This window comes from Erythrolamprus reginae, chromosome 2, assembly GCF_031021105.1.
Source record: "Erythrolamprus reginae isolate rEryReg1 chromosome 2, rEryReg1.hap1, whole genome shotgun sequence".
Taxonomy (NCBI): domain Eukaryota; kingdom Metazoa; phylum Chordata; class Lepidosauria; order Squamata; family Dipsadidae; genus Erythrolamprus; species Erythrolamprus reginae.
The window spans coordinates 19775129-19790230 of NC_091951.1; the positions used below are offsets into that span (position 1 = coordinate 19775129).

The 15102-nt window shown below is 42.3% G+C and overlaps 1 protein-coding gene across 2 annotated transcripts; it reads right to left on the reverse strand.

Moving 5' to 3' along the window:
* Window positions 1–1900: 1900 nt before the first annotated feature.
* LOC139159841 (zinc finger protein 420-like) lies at window positions 1901–13551 on the reverse strand. Of its 2 annotated transcripts, XM_070737263.1 has the most exons (4): window positions 12263–12302; window positions 9550–9636; window positions 8995–9059; window positions 1901–5079 (listed from the first exon to the last, which is right to left on the reverse strand). In XM_070737263.1, the coding sequence occupies exon 4, from the start codon at window positions 4989–4991 to the stop codon at window positions 3690–3692; it is 1302 nt and encodes a 433-aa protein (XP_070593364.1). In that variant the 5' UTR covers window positions 4992–5079; window positions 8995–9059; window positions 9550–9636; window positions 12263–12302; the 3' UTR covers window positions 1901–3689. The 2 variants fall into 2 exon arrangements, with proteins under 2 accessions (XP_070593364.1, XP_070593362.1); XM_070737261.1 differs by lacking the exons at window positions 9550–9636; window positions 12263–12302 and adding an exon at window positions 13460–13551.
* Window positions 13552–15102: the final 1551 nt, after the last annotated feature.

A 15102-nucleotide genomic window follows, 5' to 3' on the forward strand; every position in this document is an offset into this window, starting at 1 on the left:
CCGGTCCTTACAGGGATGTGACCGGTTGATCCACGGGGGAAGCACCTGTCTCTGGGGGAAAGTGGGTCTCCCCATGGGGGGAGCAGGTCAGAGGGGACTCCTCCTCATGATCGGGGCATGCGCCATGGCCTCAGTGAAAGTTTGAAGACCCCTGAGTTAGGACTGCAAGGGTCTTCAAACCTGGCAAGTTTAAGGCTTGTGGACATCAATTCCCATTTCTGAGCTAGCATGACTGAAGGAGGAATTCTGGGAGTTGAAGTCCACAAGTCTTGAAGCTGTCAAGTTTGAAGTATGTAAAAAGTATACATGGTTTTTAAAAGTGTACATGGTTTTAAACAGTATACATGATTGTAAAAAGTATTCAGCTACACTGGTATTTTATTAAATAATACAATACTACACCATTTAGTTCAGAATACTTTTTTCCTTGTTTTCCTCCTCTAAAATCTAGGTGCATCTTATACATCGGTGTGTCTTATACACCGAAAAATATAGTAGTTAGCTGCTGTACTGTATAGTACAGTATATTCTGATATCTGGTTTGTATACGATTGCTTCACTTGGATATGTACATAGTGTAGTTGACTGTTTGCTGATTAATCTATTGTATACACTGTAAATAATGTTTATACTCTTACTTATATTAGTCTATGTTATTGGCTGAACAACCACCAATTCTCTGTTTCTAAGTTTAGGATTCTAACATTGGTTATGAGCCCAGTGTGGAATCCTAACAGAGACACCCCTCTGCATCTAAGACCTGGGTGACTCTTTCGAGGACAGCCACATCCATCTCCAGGACAGAGAGGAGCCCTGGATGGGAAGAGGGGACAAGATCGGCCATCTTTGCCAGAATGAGCAGACCTCCCACAACAGAGGAGGGTGAAAAAGACCCCCCTCCCAACCTCCTGTCTACAACAGGGTCCTTTCAGCATCCCCAGTAAGGCTCCACACCCATTTGCACCCTCATTCAGTACCAAAAGTCCAGATGCCTTTTGGAAAACCATGTTAGGGACAACCGTGACCTGGATCAGGGGTCGGCAACCAGTGGCTCTGGAGCTGTATGAGGCTCTTTGGGCCCATGCTGTGGCTCCCAGTCCCACCACTGGATGGCCCCGCCCTCCCCTCCATCACCTGGCCTGAGAAGGGAAGGGCGAGGGCGTGAATGGAGAAGCGGACGGGACTGATTCTCTGGCGCTGGTGGAGGAACACAGCCACCCTTGGCCGAGGCTTCTCTCTGGGTGGCCCTCCTCCCCCTCTTGCACCCCTCAAGTGGGCGCCAAAATGCAGCCAAGGTGCACTTGGAGGGCAGGGGGGGCTGCTCGCCTAAGGAAGGTCTTTGGACTCGGCTTCTCTAATGCCCGAAGGACTCAGCCATTGCCTTGCCCTCTCCCCTCCCCCTCCCTGCAGGTCTCCAGCCAAGGGGGGAGAGTGTAAGCTCCAGCCTAAAGGGGCAGTGACCCTCCTCCGCCTCCTTCTCTTCTTGTGGGGTGGAGGAAAGGCAAAGGAAGGTGATGGCCGGATCCCTCGGAAATGTAGCTGCCTTTATGCCACATTTGCCCGGAAGGCAGGCTTCGCTTCCTGCTTCCTCATTTTCCTCCCCCCCTTCAGATACCCCATCAAGGGTGGATACTACTGGGATCAACAGTTCTCCATGTCTCCTCTAGGGGGCATCTTCCAGATAATTGTAGGATTTCCCTTCTGTCACTGTGTGAAGTTCTGGTAAACATTAAAGTGGGTTGAAATAAAATGCTCCCATGTTGTTTACAGCTGAATAGATTTAGAACTCGCTTCGAATGGTGGTTGGGCCTGTCACAGAATAGACTCAATTAGGTTCAGCCCGCGTGAGCTGATATAAGGCTAACCATGGAGGTCGATGGAAATAAGCTGTGAGGAAATCTTCAAAACGAAGTTACTTTTATTTAGAAAAGTGTATAAAAGGTAATAATGCCTGCGAGCAGGCAAGAGACACGTCTTACATTGTTAGACTTCTCAAAAATAATGATGGAGTCCTCCTTTTCTTCCGACACAGAGAGGAAGTGACTAAACAGGTTTACATCATAAATGGGGGGAGCTACATTAACATACAAGAGTTAACTATTTAACTACTGAATGTTTCTAGATGTCTCTGGAGGCTGTCAATACACAGCGTGACAGGGCCAACAAAAATGGTTGCAGATTAATGCAATATGTAAATATTTAAATAAAAGTGAGAATAAAGAAGCATTTTTGAGAGAAGAAAACTGTCTAGAGAAAATATTAAAAGAAAAGATTAATGATTTAAAAGGACAGGCTAGTAATATTTATAGCATGTTATTATAAGTGGAAGAGGAAGTGATTAAAGGCCCAACAAGATATTGGCAAAATGAATTACGGATTAATGAAAGCGAGATGGAAGAAGTAGTAGAAAATATACATAAGATAAAGAATACAAGAATTAGAGAGATGAGAAGGAAAATTTTATATAAGTGGTATTTCACGCCAGTAAAACTAGCACACTTCCAGAGGAAAGGGAAAGGAAATTGCTGGCATGGTTGCCAAATAAAAGGAGTTTTTATGCATATGCTCTGGGAATGTGTTAAAGTTCAAAAATTTTGGAAGGAAGTACAGAATGAAGTAAATAATATGCTAAACATTAATTGGATAATTACAAAAGAATTAGCAATACTAGTTAAATATGGAGAATTACGAGAATTTAAAGAAATCAAAACAGCAGCTTTGGAAAGCGCTCAAGCAGTAGTGGTATTAGGGTGGAAAGATAGCAATAAATGGACAATCCAGAATTGGTACTGGTACATGGTGGACCACATCCACTTCAAAATTATGGAAATAAGATTAAATAACTTTGATGAAAATAAATTGGAGAAGCTGATGGCACGATGGAATAAGGTGAAAAATTATATCTTAAGTAGAATTTATGACGACAATGTGAAAAATAAATTCCAATCACTTTTTGTATGTAAAGAAATGTAAACCGGAGCTAAGGAAGAAATTGAAACTTATTGTAAATAATATAACCCCCTAAATGGTGGTGGGTTTTTATTGCGGTTGGGCACGTTTTCTTTTAAGTATTTTTTGTTTGCGGTTCGGTCCCACAGAGTTGGCCTTCTCCGGGTCCCGTCAACTAAACAATGTCGTCTGGCAGGACCCAGGGGAAGAGCCTTCTCTGTGGCGGCTCCGACCCTCTGGAACCAGCTCCCCCCTGAGATTAGGATTGCCCCCACCCTCCTTGCCTTTCGCAAACTCCTTAAAACCCACCTCTGCCATCAGGCATGGGGGAACTGAAACATCTCCCCCTTGCCCATGTTGTTTTGGTGTTAGATTGATTGTGTGCTTGTTTTTTAATATTCTGGGGTTGTTTTTTATGCATTTTTTAGCTTAAAATTATAATTGGATTGGTGGGTATTGGATTTGTTATTATGTATTGTTTTTACCTTGTTGTGAGCCGCCCCGAGTTTGCGGAGAGGGGCGGCATATAAATCCAATAAATCTAATCTAATCTAATCTAATTTAGTAAATAAACCAATAAATTTTTTTTTTTTAAAAAACATTAAAGTGGGTTGAAATAAAATGCTCTCAAGCTGAATAGATTTATCTCTGCAATTGAGTTTTTGTTGATTTTTCAGTTTTTATTTACTAGGAAAAAAATTCTCGCACTCAATTGCATGAGGCTACTCTCCTGCATGATTTCAAGTGTGCCTGCAAAGTGATGAACTATGGGCAAAACATTTCCCACACTTCAGACATTTATACGGTTTTTCTCCAGTGTGGATTCGCTGATGCCTCACAAGAGATTTTTTCTCAGAAAAACATTTATCACACTCTGAGCATTTGTGGGGTTTCTCTCCTGTATGGATTCGGCCGTGACTTCTAAGGGTAGATGACTGAGCAAATGTTCTTCCACATTCTAAACATTTATAGTTTTTTTCCCCTGTGTGAATTTTTATATGCTCTCGAAGGGCTGATAAGGTTCTACAAAGTCTTCCACAGTTGATGCATTGATATGGCTTCTCCCCCGTGTGGATTTTATGATGTTGCCTAAGGCTTTGCTTGTCTCCAAAGCATTTTCCACATTCTGTGCAACTGTATGGCTTCTCTCCTGTGTGGACCTTCTGATGACTTCCAAGGTACCTTTTTTGGGGAAAGCATTTCCCACACTCCTCACATTTGAATGGCTTCTCCCCTGTGTGGAGTCTCTCGTGATTCTTAACTTCTGTTTGTGTAGGAAAACTTTTCCCACACTCCCCACATTCATAGGGTCTTTCTCCTTTGTGCCACCTCTCGTGTCTCCGAAGCTCAGAAGAACGCACAAATCTTCTCTCGCATTCTGTGCATTCATAGGCTTTCTCTCCAGTGTGAATTCTCTGATGTTCGACCAGGCCTGATTTCTGGGTAAAACATTTCCCACATTCGAGGCACTTTTCATTTTTCTCACCTCTGTGTATTTTCTCATGATGGTGAAGATACACACCCAGGATGAAACATTTTCCACACTCAAAGCATTTATAAGATTTGATTTCTGCATGAATCTTCCTATGGCGCCAAAGACTTGACTTCTGAGAAAAGCTCTTCCCACATTCATAACTCTTGTAAGGTTTCTCCCCTGTGTGAATTCTCTCGTGGTTTCTGAGAGTGGCTTTTTCACGGAAAAATTTCCCACATTCCAGACATTGATAAGGTTTCTCTCCAGTGTGGGTTTTCTGATGTGTAAGAAGTCCTGACTTTTTACTGAAGCATAAGTCACATTCCTCACATTTATAGGGCTTTAGTCTGGAGGACCTTGTGATAACTTTTGCTTCTTTTCCAGAGTTGGAATTCTCGCCCTCCAAACCTTGACTGGATCCACTTCCCACATGGACCTTCCTGTGAGCCAAAAGGAGGGACCTGCGAGCAAAGGATTTCCCACACTCCGAGCATTCATGTGGTTTTTTGTGGTTTTTTGGAGGGCTGCTTGTGTCTGACGGGGGATCCAAAAGTTTCCCAGGCTCCATGCTTTCCTTTGGCTGTTGCTACGTTGGTTTTCTATTGTGTGTTGATAGTTGGCTTGCAGGCAAATCTTTGGTTACAATATTTTATCCCCTGTTAGAAGGAGAAAGAAGTGAAAAAGTATATTATTTAACAATTCATATTTTAGTAGCAGCTAGAATTGCATTTGCACAAAAATGGAAAGAAAAGGAAATTCCAAAAGATGAAGAGATTTTTAGGAAAATTATGGAATGTGCAGAATTGGATATGATGACGAGAAGGTTAAATAATCAAGTGGAATCTGAATTTTATAAAATTTGGGAAAAAGTGTATAAATGGTGGAATTTGAGAAAAAAAGATTATTGAAGATAATAAAATAAAGTATGTAACAGTAAAATGTATATTTTTGAATACAACTTACAGTGAAATTCAATGAATAACACTATTTCTATTAACTGAGTTTAACTATTTAATCATAATTATATAATCAATAGAAAATGTTTGAAATTTTAGGTTTATTTTTCTTTGTATATTAGTATTGTATACAAACAGATATTTCATTGATAAGTTTACTTTGCTGTATTGATCTAAAATAGAATTAGTTTTTTATTTTTGTATTAGGAAGACTTCTATAATAAGAGGAGCAATGGTAGCTCCTATATATGTTAAATGTTGTTAGTTCTGTCTGTCTTACATTTTAAAAAAATTCAATATCAATTATTCCAAAAAACAAAAGAAGTGAATAATTATATTTCCCTTTGAGACACAGAGTCATAAAATCGTAGCCTTGGCAGGGACCTTCCAGTCTGACCCTGTTCCCAGGGTGGAAACATAGAAACATAAAAGACTGACGGCAGAAAAAGACCTCATGGTCCATCTAGTCTGCCCTTATACTATTTCCTGTATTTTATCTTAGGATGGATATATGTTTATCCCAGGCAAGTTTAAATTCAGTGACTGTGGATTTACCAACCACGTCTGCTGGAAGTTTGTTCCAAGCATCTACTACACTTTCAGTAAAATAATATTTTCTCACGTTGCTTTTGATCTTTCTCCCAACTAACTTCAGATTGTGTCCCCTTGTTCTTGTGTTCAATTTCTTATTAAAAACACTTCCCTCCTGGACCTTATTTAACCCTTTAACATATTTAAATGTTTCGATCATGTCCCCCTTTTTCCTTCTGTCCTCCAGACTATACAGATTGAGTTCATTAAGTCTTTCCTGATACATTTCATGCTTAAGACCTTCCACCATTCTTGTAGCCTGTCTTTGGACCCGTTCAATTTTGTCAATATCTTTTTGTAGGTGAAGTCTCCAGAACTCCAGTACAGTAGAACCCCGACTTACGAGACTAATTGGTTCCGGAAGGAGGCTCGTAAGTCAGAACGCTCGTATGACAAAACATTGTTTCCCATAGGAAACAATGTAAAGTCAATTAATCCGTGCAACAACAAAAAAACCTGCGGAAGTTAGCGTTCAGAGACAGCTGCGAAGCGGCGCGCGTGTTTTAAAACGTCAGAGCCGGCCTGGGGGGGTCGGGGGCTTCCCCCCGAGCCCCCTAGGCCGGCTCTGACGTTTTAAAACACGTGCGCCACTTCGCAGCTGTCTTCTGAAGCCGGAACGCTAACTTCCGCGTTCGGTTTCAGAAGACAGCTGCGAAGCGGCGCACGTGTTTTAAAACGTCAGAGCCGGCCTGGGGGGGTCGGGGGCTTCCCCCCGAGCCCCCTAGGCCGGCTCTGACGTTTTAAAACACGCGCGCCACTTCGCAGCTGTCTTCTGAAGCCGGAACGCTAACTTCCGCGTTCGGTTTCAGAAGACAGCTGCGAAGCGGCGCGCGTGTTTTAAAACGTCAGAGCCGGCCTGGGGGGGTTGGGGGCTTCCCCCCGAGCCCCCTAGGCCGGCTCTGACGTTTTAAAACACGCACGCCACTTCGCAGCTGTCTTCTGAAACCGAACGCGGAAGTTAGCGTTCCGGCTTCAGGAGACAGCTGCGAAGTGGCGCGCGTGTTTTAAAAGGTTGCAGCCGGCCTGGGGGGCTTGCCAGCACCCCCCCCCCAGCACCCCAGGCCGGCTGCAACCTTTTAAAACACGCGGGATACGAGCGCCAAGGAGCTGTCTCCTGAAGCCGAGACAGCTCCTTGGCGCTCGTATCCCGAATGTGAGCTCGGGAGGCGAACAAAAATGTCGCTCCCCTCCCAGCTCTTATCTCGAGTAGCTCGTAAGTAGAGCTGCTCGTATGTCGAGGTTCCACTGTATTCCAAATGTGGTCTCACCAGCGCTCTATACAGCGGGATCACAATCTCCCTCTTCTTGCTTGTTATACCTCTAGCTATGCAGCCAAGCATCCTACTTGCTTTCCCTACCACCTGACTGCACTGTTCACCCATTTTGAGACTGTCAGAAATCACTACCCATAAATCCTTCTCTTCTGACGTTTTTGCTAACACAGAACTGCCAGTACAATACTCAGATTGAGGATTCCTTTTCCCCAATTGCATTATTTTACATTTGGAAACATTAAACTGCAGTTTCCATTGCTTTGACCATTTATCTAGTAAAGCTAAATCATATACCATATTACAGACGCCTCCAGGAATATCAACCCCATTGCACACTTTAGAGTCATCGGCAAATAGGCAAAGCTTTCCTACCAAACCTTCTCCTATGTCACTCACAAACATATTAAAAAGAATAGGACCCAGAACAGACCCTTGTGGCACACCGCTTGTAACCTGTCTCTGCTCAGAATCTTGGATTCCCCAGGAGCCCTTAAGTCTAATGTGGCCTGTGCCTGGGAATCACAAGGCCTCTCCTGCTCACTTCAGAGAACCCCATGTTCCTTACCTAGCACCAGGGACGAGTTCCTAAATTTTTTGCTAGCACTCTGTGAGTGTGGCTTGATGGTCATGTGACTGTGTTGGAATAGCTTGCCAGCCATGTGACCAGGTTCGGTGGCTTGCCAGTGATGTGACCAGATGAAGGGGGCGGCTTGAGGGTCATGTGACCAGGTAGAGGTTGCTTGCCAGATGATGTGCTGCTAGATTTGCAGGGTGCAAGACATCAGGAAACAGAAGAGATTGCTGGCGAAGTCTAACGTCATGCTGCAAACGACGTTAGGCAAGGCCAGTGCTACCAAGGCATCCAGCAAAGCCACAGAGTCGCTACATCGCAGAAGCATGCCACCCCAAAAGAAGTTCACATCTGAGGTCCAAGTTATTCCAAATTTCAAATTTGGAATGTTTTGCACCCAAATTATTCTAACCCAAAAGAACAAAACAGTCCTGCCAGAATCTGAACATTTCAAACAGACGACTTGAGTGTTCGCTAGGAACTTTGCATATAGGTCAGCTGCCGGTCACTCAATGCAGATTACAAATAAACCCTTAATAATGATTTCCCTGGAGCCAACAGGGAATTGCGGGAATTATCTGAAGAAGTGGAGGCACCCCGTAAAAATTTCAGCTCTGCCTAGGCCATTCCAGGAGGTTCCAAAGATACAAAAAAAAGAAAATTATTTTGCAAACTTACTACAGTGGTACCTCATGATACGAACCCCTCGTCATACGAACTTTTCGAGATACGAAACCAGGGCTTGGAATTTTTTTGCCTCTTCTTACGAACTTTTTTCAACTTACGAACCTGCCGCCCCACCTCCAGACTTGAGTCCCTCCCGTTTTTTCCCACCCTGTCCTGCACCTTTCTCCTCTCTTGATCTCCATGGGTCCCTCCCGTTTTTTCCCACCCTGTCCTGCCACCTCTTGCCACCTCTCGATGTCACTCCCCCCACTCCGTTCGCCTCAGCTTTGTCTGCCGGCAGCTTTTTTTTTAAAAACCTTAATGTTTTGGATTTTCCTAATCGGCTTGCACGCATTATTGGCTTTTCCATTGATTCCTATGGGAAACATTGTTTCATCTTACAAACGTTTCACCTTACGAACCTTGTCCTGCAACCAATTAAGTTCGTAAGACGAGATATTACTGTATCTAAATAATAAAATCAATACAGATAACAATAAAAGAGCTACTTACAAAAGGAAGATGACTGTCCGTCTGGTCTTCAACTGACCACCAACTGACCACCTTGCCCCAATGAACTGCAGAAAGAAGAGACACAGAAAGGAAGATTTTAATTGCATGTACAGTGATACCTCATCTTACAAACCCCTCGTCATACAAACTTTTCAAGATACAAACCCGGGGTTTAAGATTTTTTTGCCTCTTCTTCCAAACTATTTTCACCTTACAAACCCAAGCCACCGCCACTGGGATGCCCCGCCTCCGGACTTTTGTTGCCAGCGAAGCGCCCGTTTTTGCACTGCTGGGATTCCCCTGCAGCATCACAAAAAACACGGAAGTCTGGAGGTGGGGTTTCCCATGGAGGGGAGCCTCAAGGGAATCCCAGCAGTGCAAAAACGGGCGCTTTGGCTGGCAAAAGGGGTGAGTTTTGCGCTTGCATGCATTAATCGCTTTTCCATTGATTCCTATGGGAAACATTGTTTCGTCTTACAAACTTTTCACCTTACAATTTACAAACCTCGTCCCGGAACCAATTAAGTTCGTAAGACGAGGTATCACTGTACTTACAACTTGTGTTCTTGCTTTAGTGGTTTAAGATGTTTCCAGAATTGCGTTTGGAAGCTACCCAGTCAGATCCAGATAAGACTTCAGGAACTGGAGACATTTCAGAATGAAGACAATGCGTCAGGAATTCCTTAGAAAATGTTTACTTCTTCGTTGTAGCAAAACTATACTTTCTATTTACACCAAACCTATCTTACTAAATGATAAACCACCACTAAACACACAAACCACCACAAGGTTAGTTGTTCAACCTCCCTTCTGTATGTGGATTCATCATTGTCTCGAATGAGTACGATCACTGTTGTATCGTCTGCAAACTTCTGTAGTTTAACAGATGGATCGTTTGAGATGCAGTCATTAGTGTATAGAGAGAAGTGATGAGAGTACTCAGCCTTGGGGGGGGGCTGTGCTAATTGTACATGTATCTGATGTGATTTTTCCTAGCTTCACCTGCTGCTTCCTGTCTGTTAGGCAAGGAAAAAGACCCACCACACTTAGTAGCCCCCACCTTTGTCAATGTGTTGTTCTGTCCGGCCCAGTTAATTAACAGTAAGCCTCAATGAAGACTTGGAAGCAAAGTCACTATGTACATTTCTCTATTAGCAAAGAAACGTGCTGGAAACAGCAATGAAATCAGAGGAAGGTTAGACTACTAAAAGTCCAGCATTATTGGCACAGTTGGTCATAACCTATAAAGCCCTTCATGGCATCTGACCAGAATATCTCCGGGACCGCCTTTTGCCGCACGAATCCCAGCAACCAGTTAGGTCCCACAGAGTCGGCCTTCTCCGGGTCCCGTCGGCTAAACAATGCCGTCTGGCGGGACCCAGGGGAAGAGCCTTCTCTGGCGGCCCCGACCCTCTGGAACCAACTCCCCCCAGATATCAGAGTTGCCCCCACCCTCCTTACCTTTCGTAAGCTCCTTAAAACCCACCTCTGTCGTCAGGCATGGGGGAACTGAGATATTCCCTTCCCCCTAGGCTTATAAAATTTATGCTTCGTATGTCTGTATGTATGATTGGTTTCTTAAATTAGGTTTTTTTTAATTTAACTTAAACTTAAATATTAGATTTGTTTATATTGTCTTATTATTGTTGTTAGCCGCCCCGAGTCTACGGAGAGGGGCGGCATACAAATCAAATCATAAATAAATAAACAAACAAACAAACATCCAAAAGGAAGTCATAAATTCAAGTCATTAATTCAATTAATGCAAATCCAATTAATAAATAAATAAAATAAATTTTCTTCCCTTTTCTCTGGACCCAGCACTCAACATGTGATCCACTTTTCTGTTCAGGAGCTCATGTCATGTGCTGGTGTCCACCTTTAAACCTTCTTCTCAAGCAACCTCCTTGAATCCAAGTGTGTTTTTTCCCACTTAGAACTGAACCCCCGAAGAATATTACGGTACTTCCTACAACGGAATAGTAGGGAAGTGGAGGAAACCATCAGGTGGCAACTATCTCTGGCACTATCTCCTGCCGTATAGCTTCCAGTGACCAAATTTGGCCTTCTTTGGGTCCCGTCGACTAAGCAATGTCGGCTGGCAGGGCCTTCTCTGTAGCAGCACCGGCTTTCTGGAACCATCTACCCCACCCCCCAAGATCCGTACTGCCCCCACCCTACTGGCTTTCCGGAAAGCTTTGAAAAACCTGGCTTTGCCAACAAGCCTGAAGGCCGTGAGCAATCGACACCGTTCAGTTCCGGCCATGGTAAGATTGCATGACATGATAGGATAGCTTTTCCAGACATCGCCAGTCAAATTAGATAAACAATTTTTTAAAAAATGTAAACAGTACACTGTCCAAATGTATATGGAATGGTAAAAAACCAAGAATTAGGCTCAAAGCAGTGACAGACTCCAGAACAAGGGGAGGATTTGGCCTCCCCAATTTAGAATTATATTATAAAGCAGCCAATTTGCCATGGATAAGGGAATGGATTAGGTTAGAAAACAAAAGGATTCTAGCAATAGAAGGCCATAATCATAGTTCCCTCTAAGCTGAGCAGTGAGCAATCGCTCACTTAAAAATCATCATCAACTCAGAGTTTTCCAAACCTGCCCAGAAGCCGAGAGGGAAAGAGTGAGAGGGAAGGAGAGAGAGAGGAAGAGAGGAAGAGAGAGAAACAGATAGAAAAAAGAGAGGAAGGAAAAGAGAAAGAAAAAGAATGGGAGTAAGGAAGAGAGAAAGAAAATCAAAATCTAGTTTGAAACTAGCTCAACTATTTAAGTGGCATTTTGATATTGATAGAGTTGCCCTATTATGAGCTCACTGTTATAGACACACAGTACAGTATTTTATTTTGAAATTCTCTGAGGCAAAACAGGGTGGGTTTTTTGTTTGTTTGTTTGTTTATTTATTTATTTATTATTTCTGTGCCGCCCACCCCCCCAAAAAAATTAGAGGGAACACTGGCCATAATATACAAGAGGGATGGCATGCACACTTGTGGGAAAAGTACAAAGCACACATAATTTCAATCACGTATGATATGAAAAATTTTATTTATTTATTTATTTATTTATTTATTTATTTAATTTATTTATTGGACTTCTATGCAACCCTTCTCTGAGGACTCGGGGTGGCATAGAAGAAAATTGGAGAAAGGTAAAGAAAAAACATTACTGTATATAGAAATACCGAGATGGTTGTCCATGTTAGAAGCCGAAGTTTATCCTAATATAATTGATAAGACTAAAATAAAAACATACCAAGACCTCTTAGATTTAAAGGGTTCGTTGAAAAGCAGAGAGGAACTTGAAAAGGAAGATAAAGGAATAGATTGGGCATCGTATTACCAGATACAAAAGGGTTTAATAGAATTTGAAATCTGTGAAAAAACAAACATAATAGATAAAATATTAAAAAGGACCAGATAAAAAAATATCATTAGAATGTATGGTTATTTATTGAACTTTGAAAATATAGAAGAATCTGTAAAGGAAAATATGATAGCCTGGATGACCAATTTTGGTTATAACATACAACAAGGATTGGGAAGGGCTTTGGAATATAAACTTTAAAATAACAAAGAAAATTTGTACAAGATGTTTTACCGGTGGCATTATGCCCCAGCAAGATTATATATAATATAAAATATATAATAGCTTGAATAAACAACGCTGGAAATGCAAAGCAACACACCATATTACCATGTGATGGACATGTCCAGAGCCGAAAAAATTCTGGCCTATGATTAAAAACTGAGTAAAAGAAATATTAAACTATGACTTAGAATTACAACCTGAAATATATTTACTAAGAATTATTAGAGGGCAACATAAAACAGCAAATTTATACTTCATAATCCACGTTTTAGCAGCAAGGCTGAGTTTTGCACAAAATTGGAAAAAAGAAAATACAGTATACCAACAAAACAAGTGGTGATTAGGGAAATACTAGAGTGTGCAAAAATGAATAAAATTACATTAGAACTGCAGAACAAACAGGAAAAGGAATATTATACCGTATGGAAGAAATTTTATAAATGGCTAGAAGAGAAAACAGAAACAAAACAATTAAGTAAAACAAAAGGGGAAAATGTAGAAACAGAAAGGTAAAAATAATCTTATGTCAAATGTGTAAATGTCTTTGTAATTTGGGAGTATACAAACAAACAAACAGATACAAACAGACAACCAGCCTCAAAACTTGCTTAAAACCTTTGCTTTGTAAAACATCCACCACGGAGGGCCGCATCTCAGCCCCTTCAGGACAAAATAAGGAAATAAGATCAGAAGCAGACTAAACATTGGCATAAGAACAAAGGATTTCATGGGTCCCATTTTTAAATTGAACTGAAAGAAAAAAAGATATCTGGTGGGTTATAACAGTGTTTCCCAACCTTGGTAACTTGGAGATATTTGGACTTCAACTCCCAGAATTCCCCGGACTGAGAGCAGTCCTACCTGCAACCAAAAGAATTCAGGATCTTCTCCCGAGGGATGCAGCACAGATCCTCCAGGGAAGAAGCGGGATTTACGCAGGGAACCGGAAATCCAAAGAGTGGGAGGGGAGAGGCGGAGGTGGGGCTTCTGCTCTCCTCTTGGGCTCCGCCACCCCCCCAGGCCCCTCCCCTTTCCCGCCCCCTCTTCTTCCCCCTCCGCCCCTCACCTTTAATCTAACCCCCCCCAGCCAGGACCACGTGCTCCGAAAGTTCCTCAGTTCCTTCTGATGGGCGTAGGTGTGGAGGGTTCCTCTGCCCATGGGGAGAAGAATGTCGCCCTCTTCAGGCTGCAAACGGGATTTCTTCATTCCCGGAGACCCCAAGAGGAATATTTAGGGGAGTAGTCCAGATCTTGTTCCCATGGAGACAACACGATACAAGAGGGAAATCAGGCAGCCAAGCAACTGCAGAATGGAAAATGGTTTTTATTATTATTATTATATATTGATATCTGTCTTTGTTACGTTTACAAATAGCCCAAGGCAGTGAACATATCACCCACATCTTCCTTTACTTTACACTAAAGTGCCTTCCGTCCCCTATCCTATAGTCTCTCCTATATCTCGTATTTTTTCTCTACTATATCCTCTATAACCTTCATTGTGTATTATTGTGTATTGGACAAAATAAATAAATAAAATAAAATAAATAAAATAAACTTTACATCTTCCTTTACTTATTTGCCCCACAACAGCCCTCTTATGCTGAGAGTGTGACTGGCCCAAGGTTTCTCGCCTGCATGAGAAAATATTATTTTACTGAAAGAGTAGTAGATCCTTGGAACAAACTTCCAGCAGACGTGGTTGGTAAATCCACAGTAACTGAATTTAAACATGCCTGGGATAAACATAGATCCATCCTAAGATAAAATACAGAAAATAGTATAAGGGCAGACTAGATGGATCATGAGGTCTTTTTCTGCCGTCAGTCTTCTATGTTTCTATGTTTTCATGGCCAAGGCAGGATTGGAACCCAGAGGCTCAGGCTTTCTAATGCCGAGCCTTAACCACTAGGTCATACTGGATGCTGATTGGGAATGGTCATCTTTTAAGATGGGAGGAATTTCAGGTCCCAGAATTCATGATGGATAAGAAATCCTGGGAGTGGAAATCCACACAGCTTAAGATTGTGAAGTTTGAGAAACACGTATGTGGATGTATGTAAACAGGCATCTGCATCCATGTGGACATACATGCGTGTTTGAGTAGTGTGTTTATGAAAATCTTTCCCTCCCCCCCCCCCTCTTCAAGGAGGAGAAATGTAAGAATTCAAATCCAGGATCAAGACCAGAACTTGTTTGAGATGAGTGTCCTCAATTTACAGCATAGGTGTCTCCCAACAGGACAAATAAGGAAACTTGTGATTTGGGAAGCTTCTACATTTGATAATAAATAAATATAAATAAATAACTACAGGTGGCCCTTTAGATGCAACATGCTCTAATGTGGTTTGTCACCCCAGAAGTCTGTCCAGCCTGGAGGTTTTCTGGAGGGCATTTTTATCTGCAGACCCAAGTAGACATAAGCAGCTGCAATGTCCTGCCTGTCGGCGACTACTTCAGCTTCAACCACAACAACACAAGAGCTCACAACAGATTTAAACTTA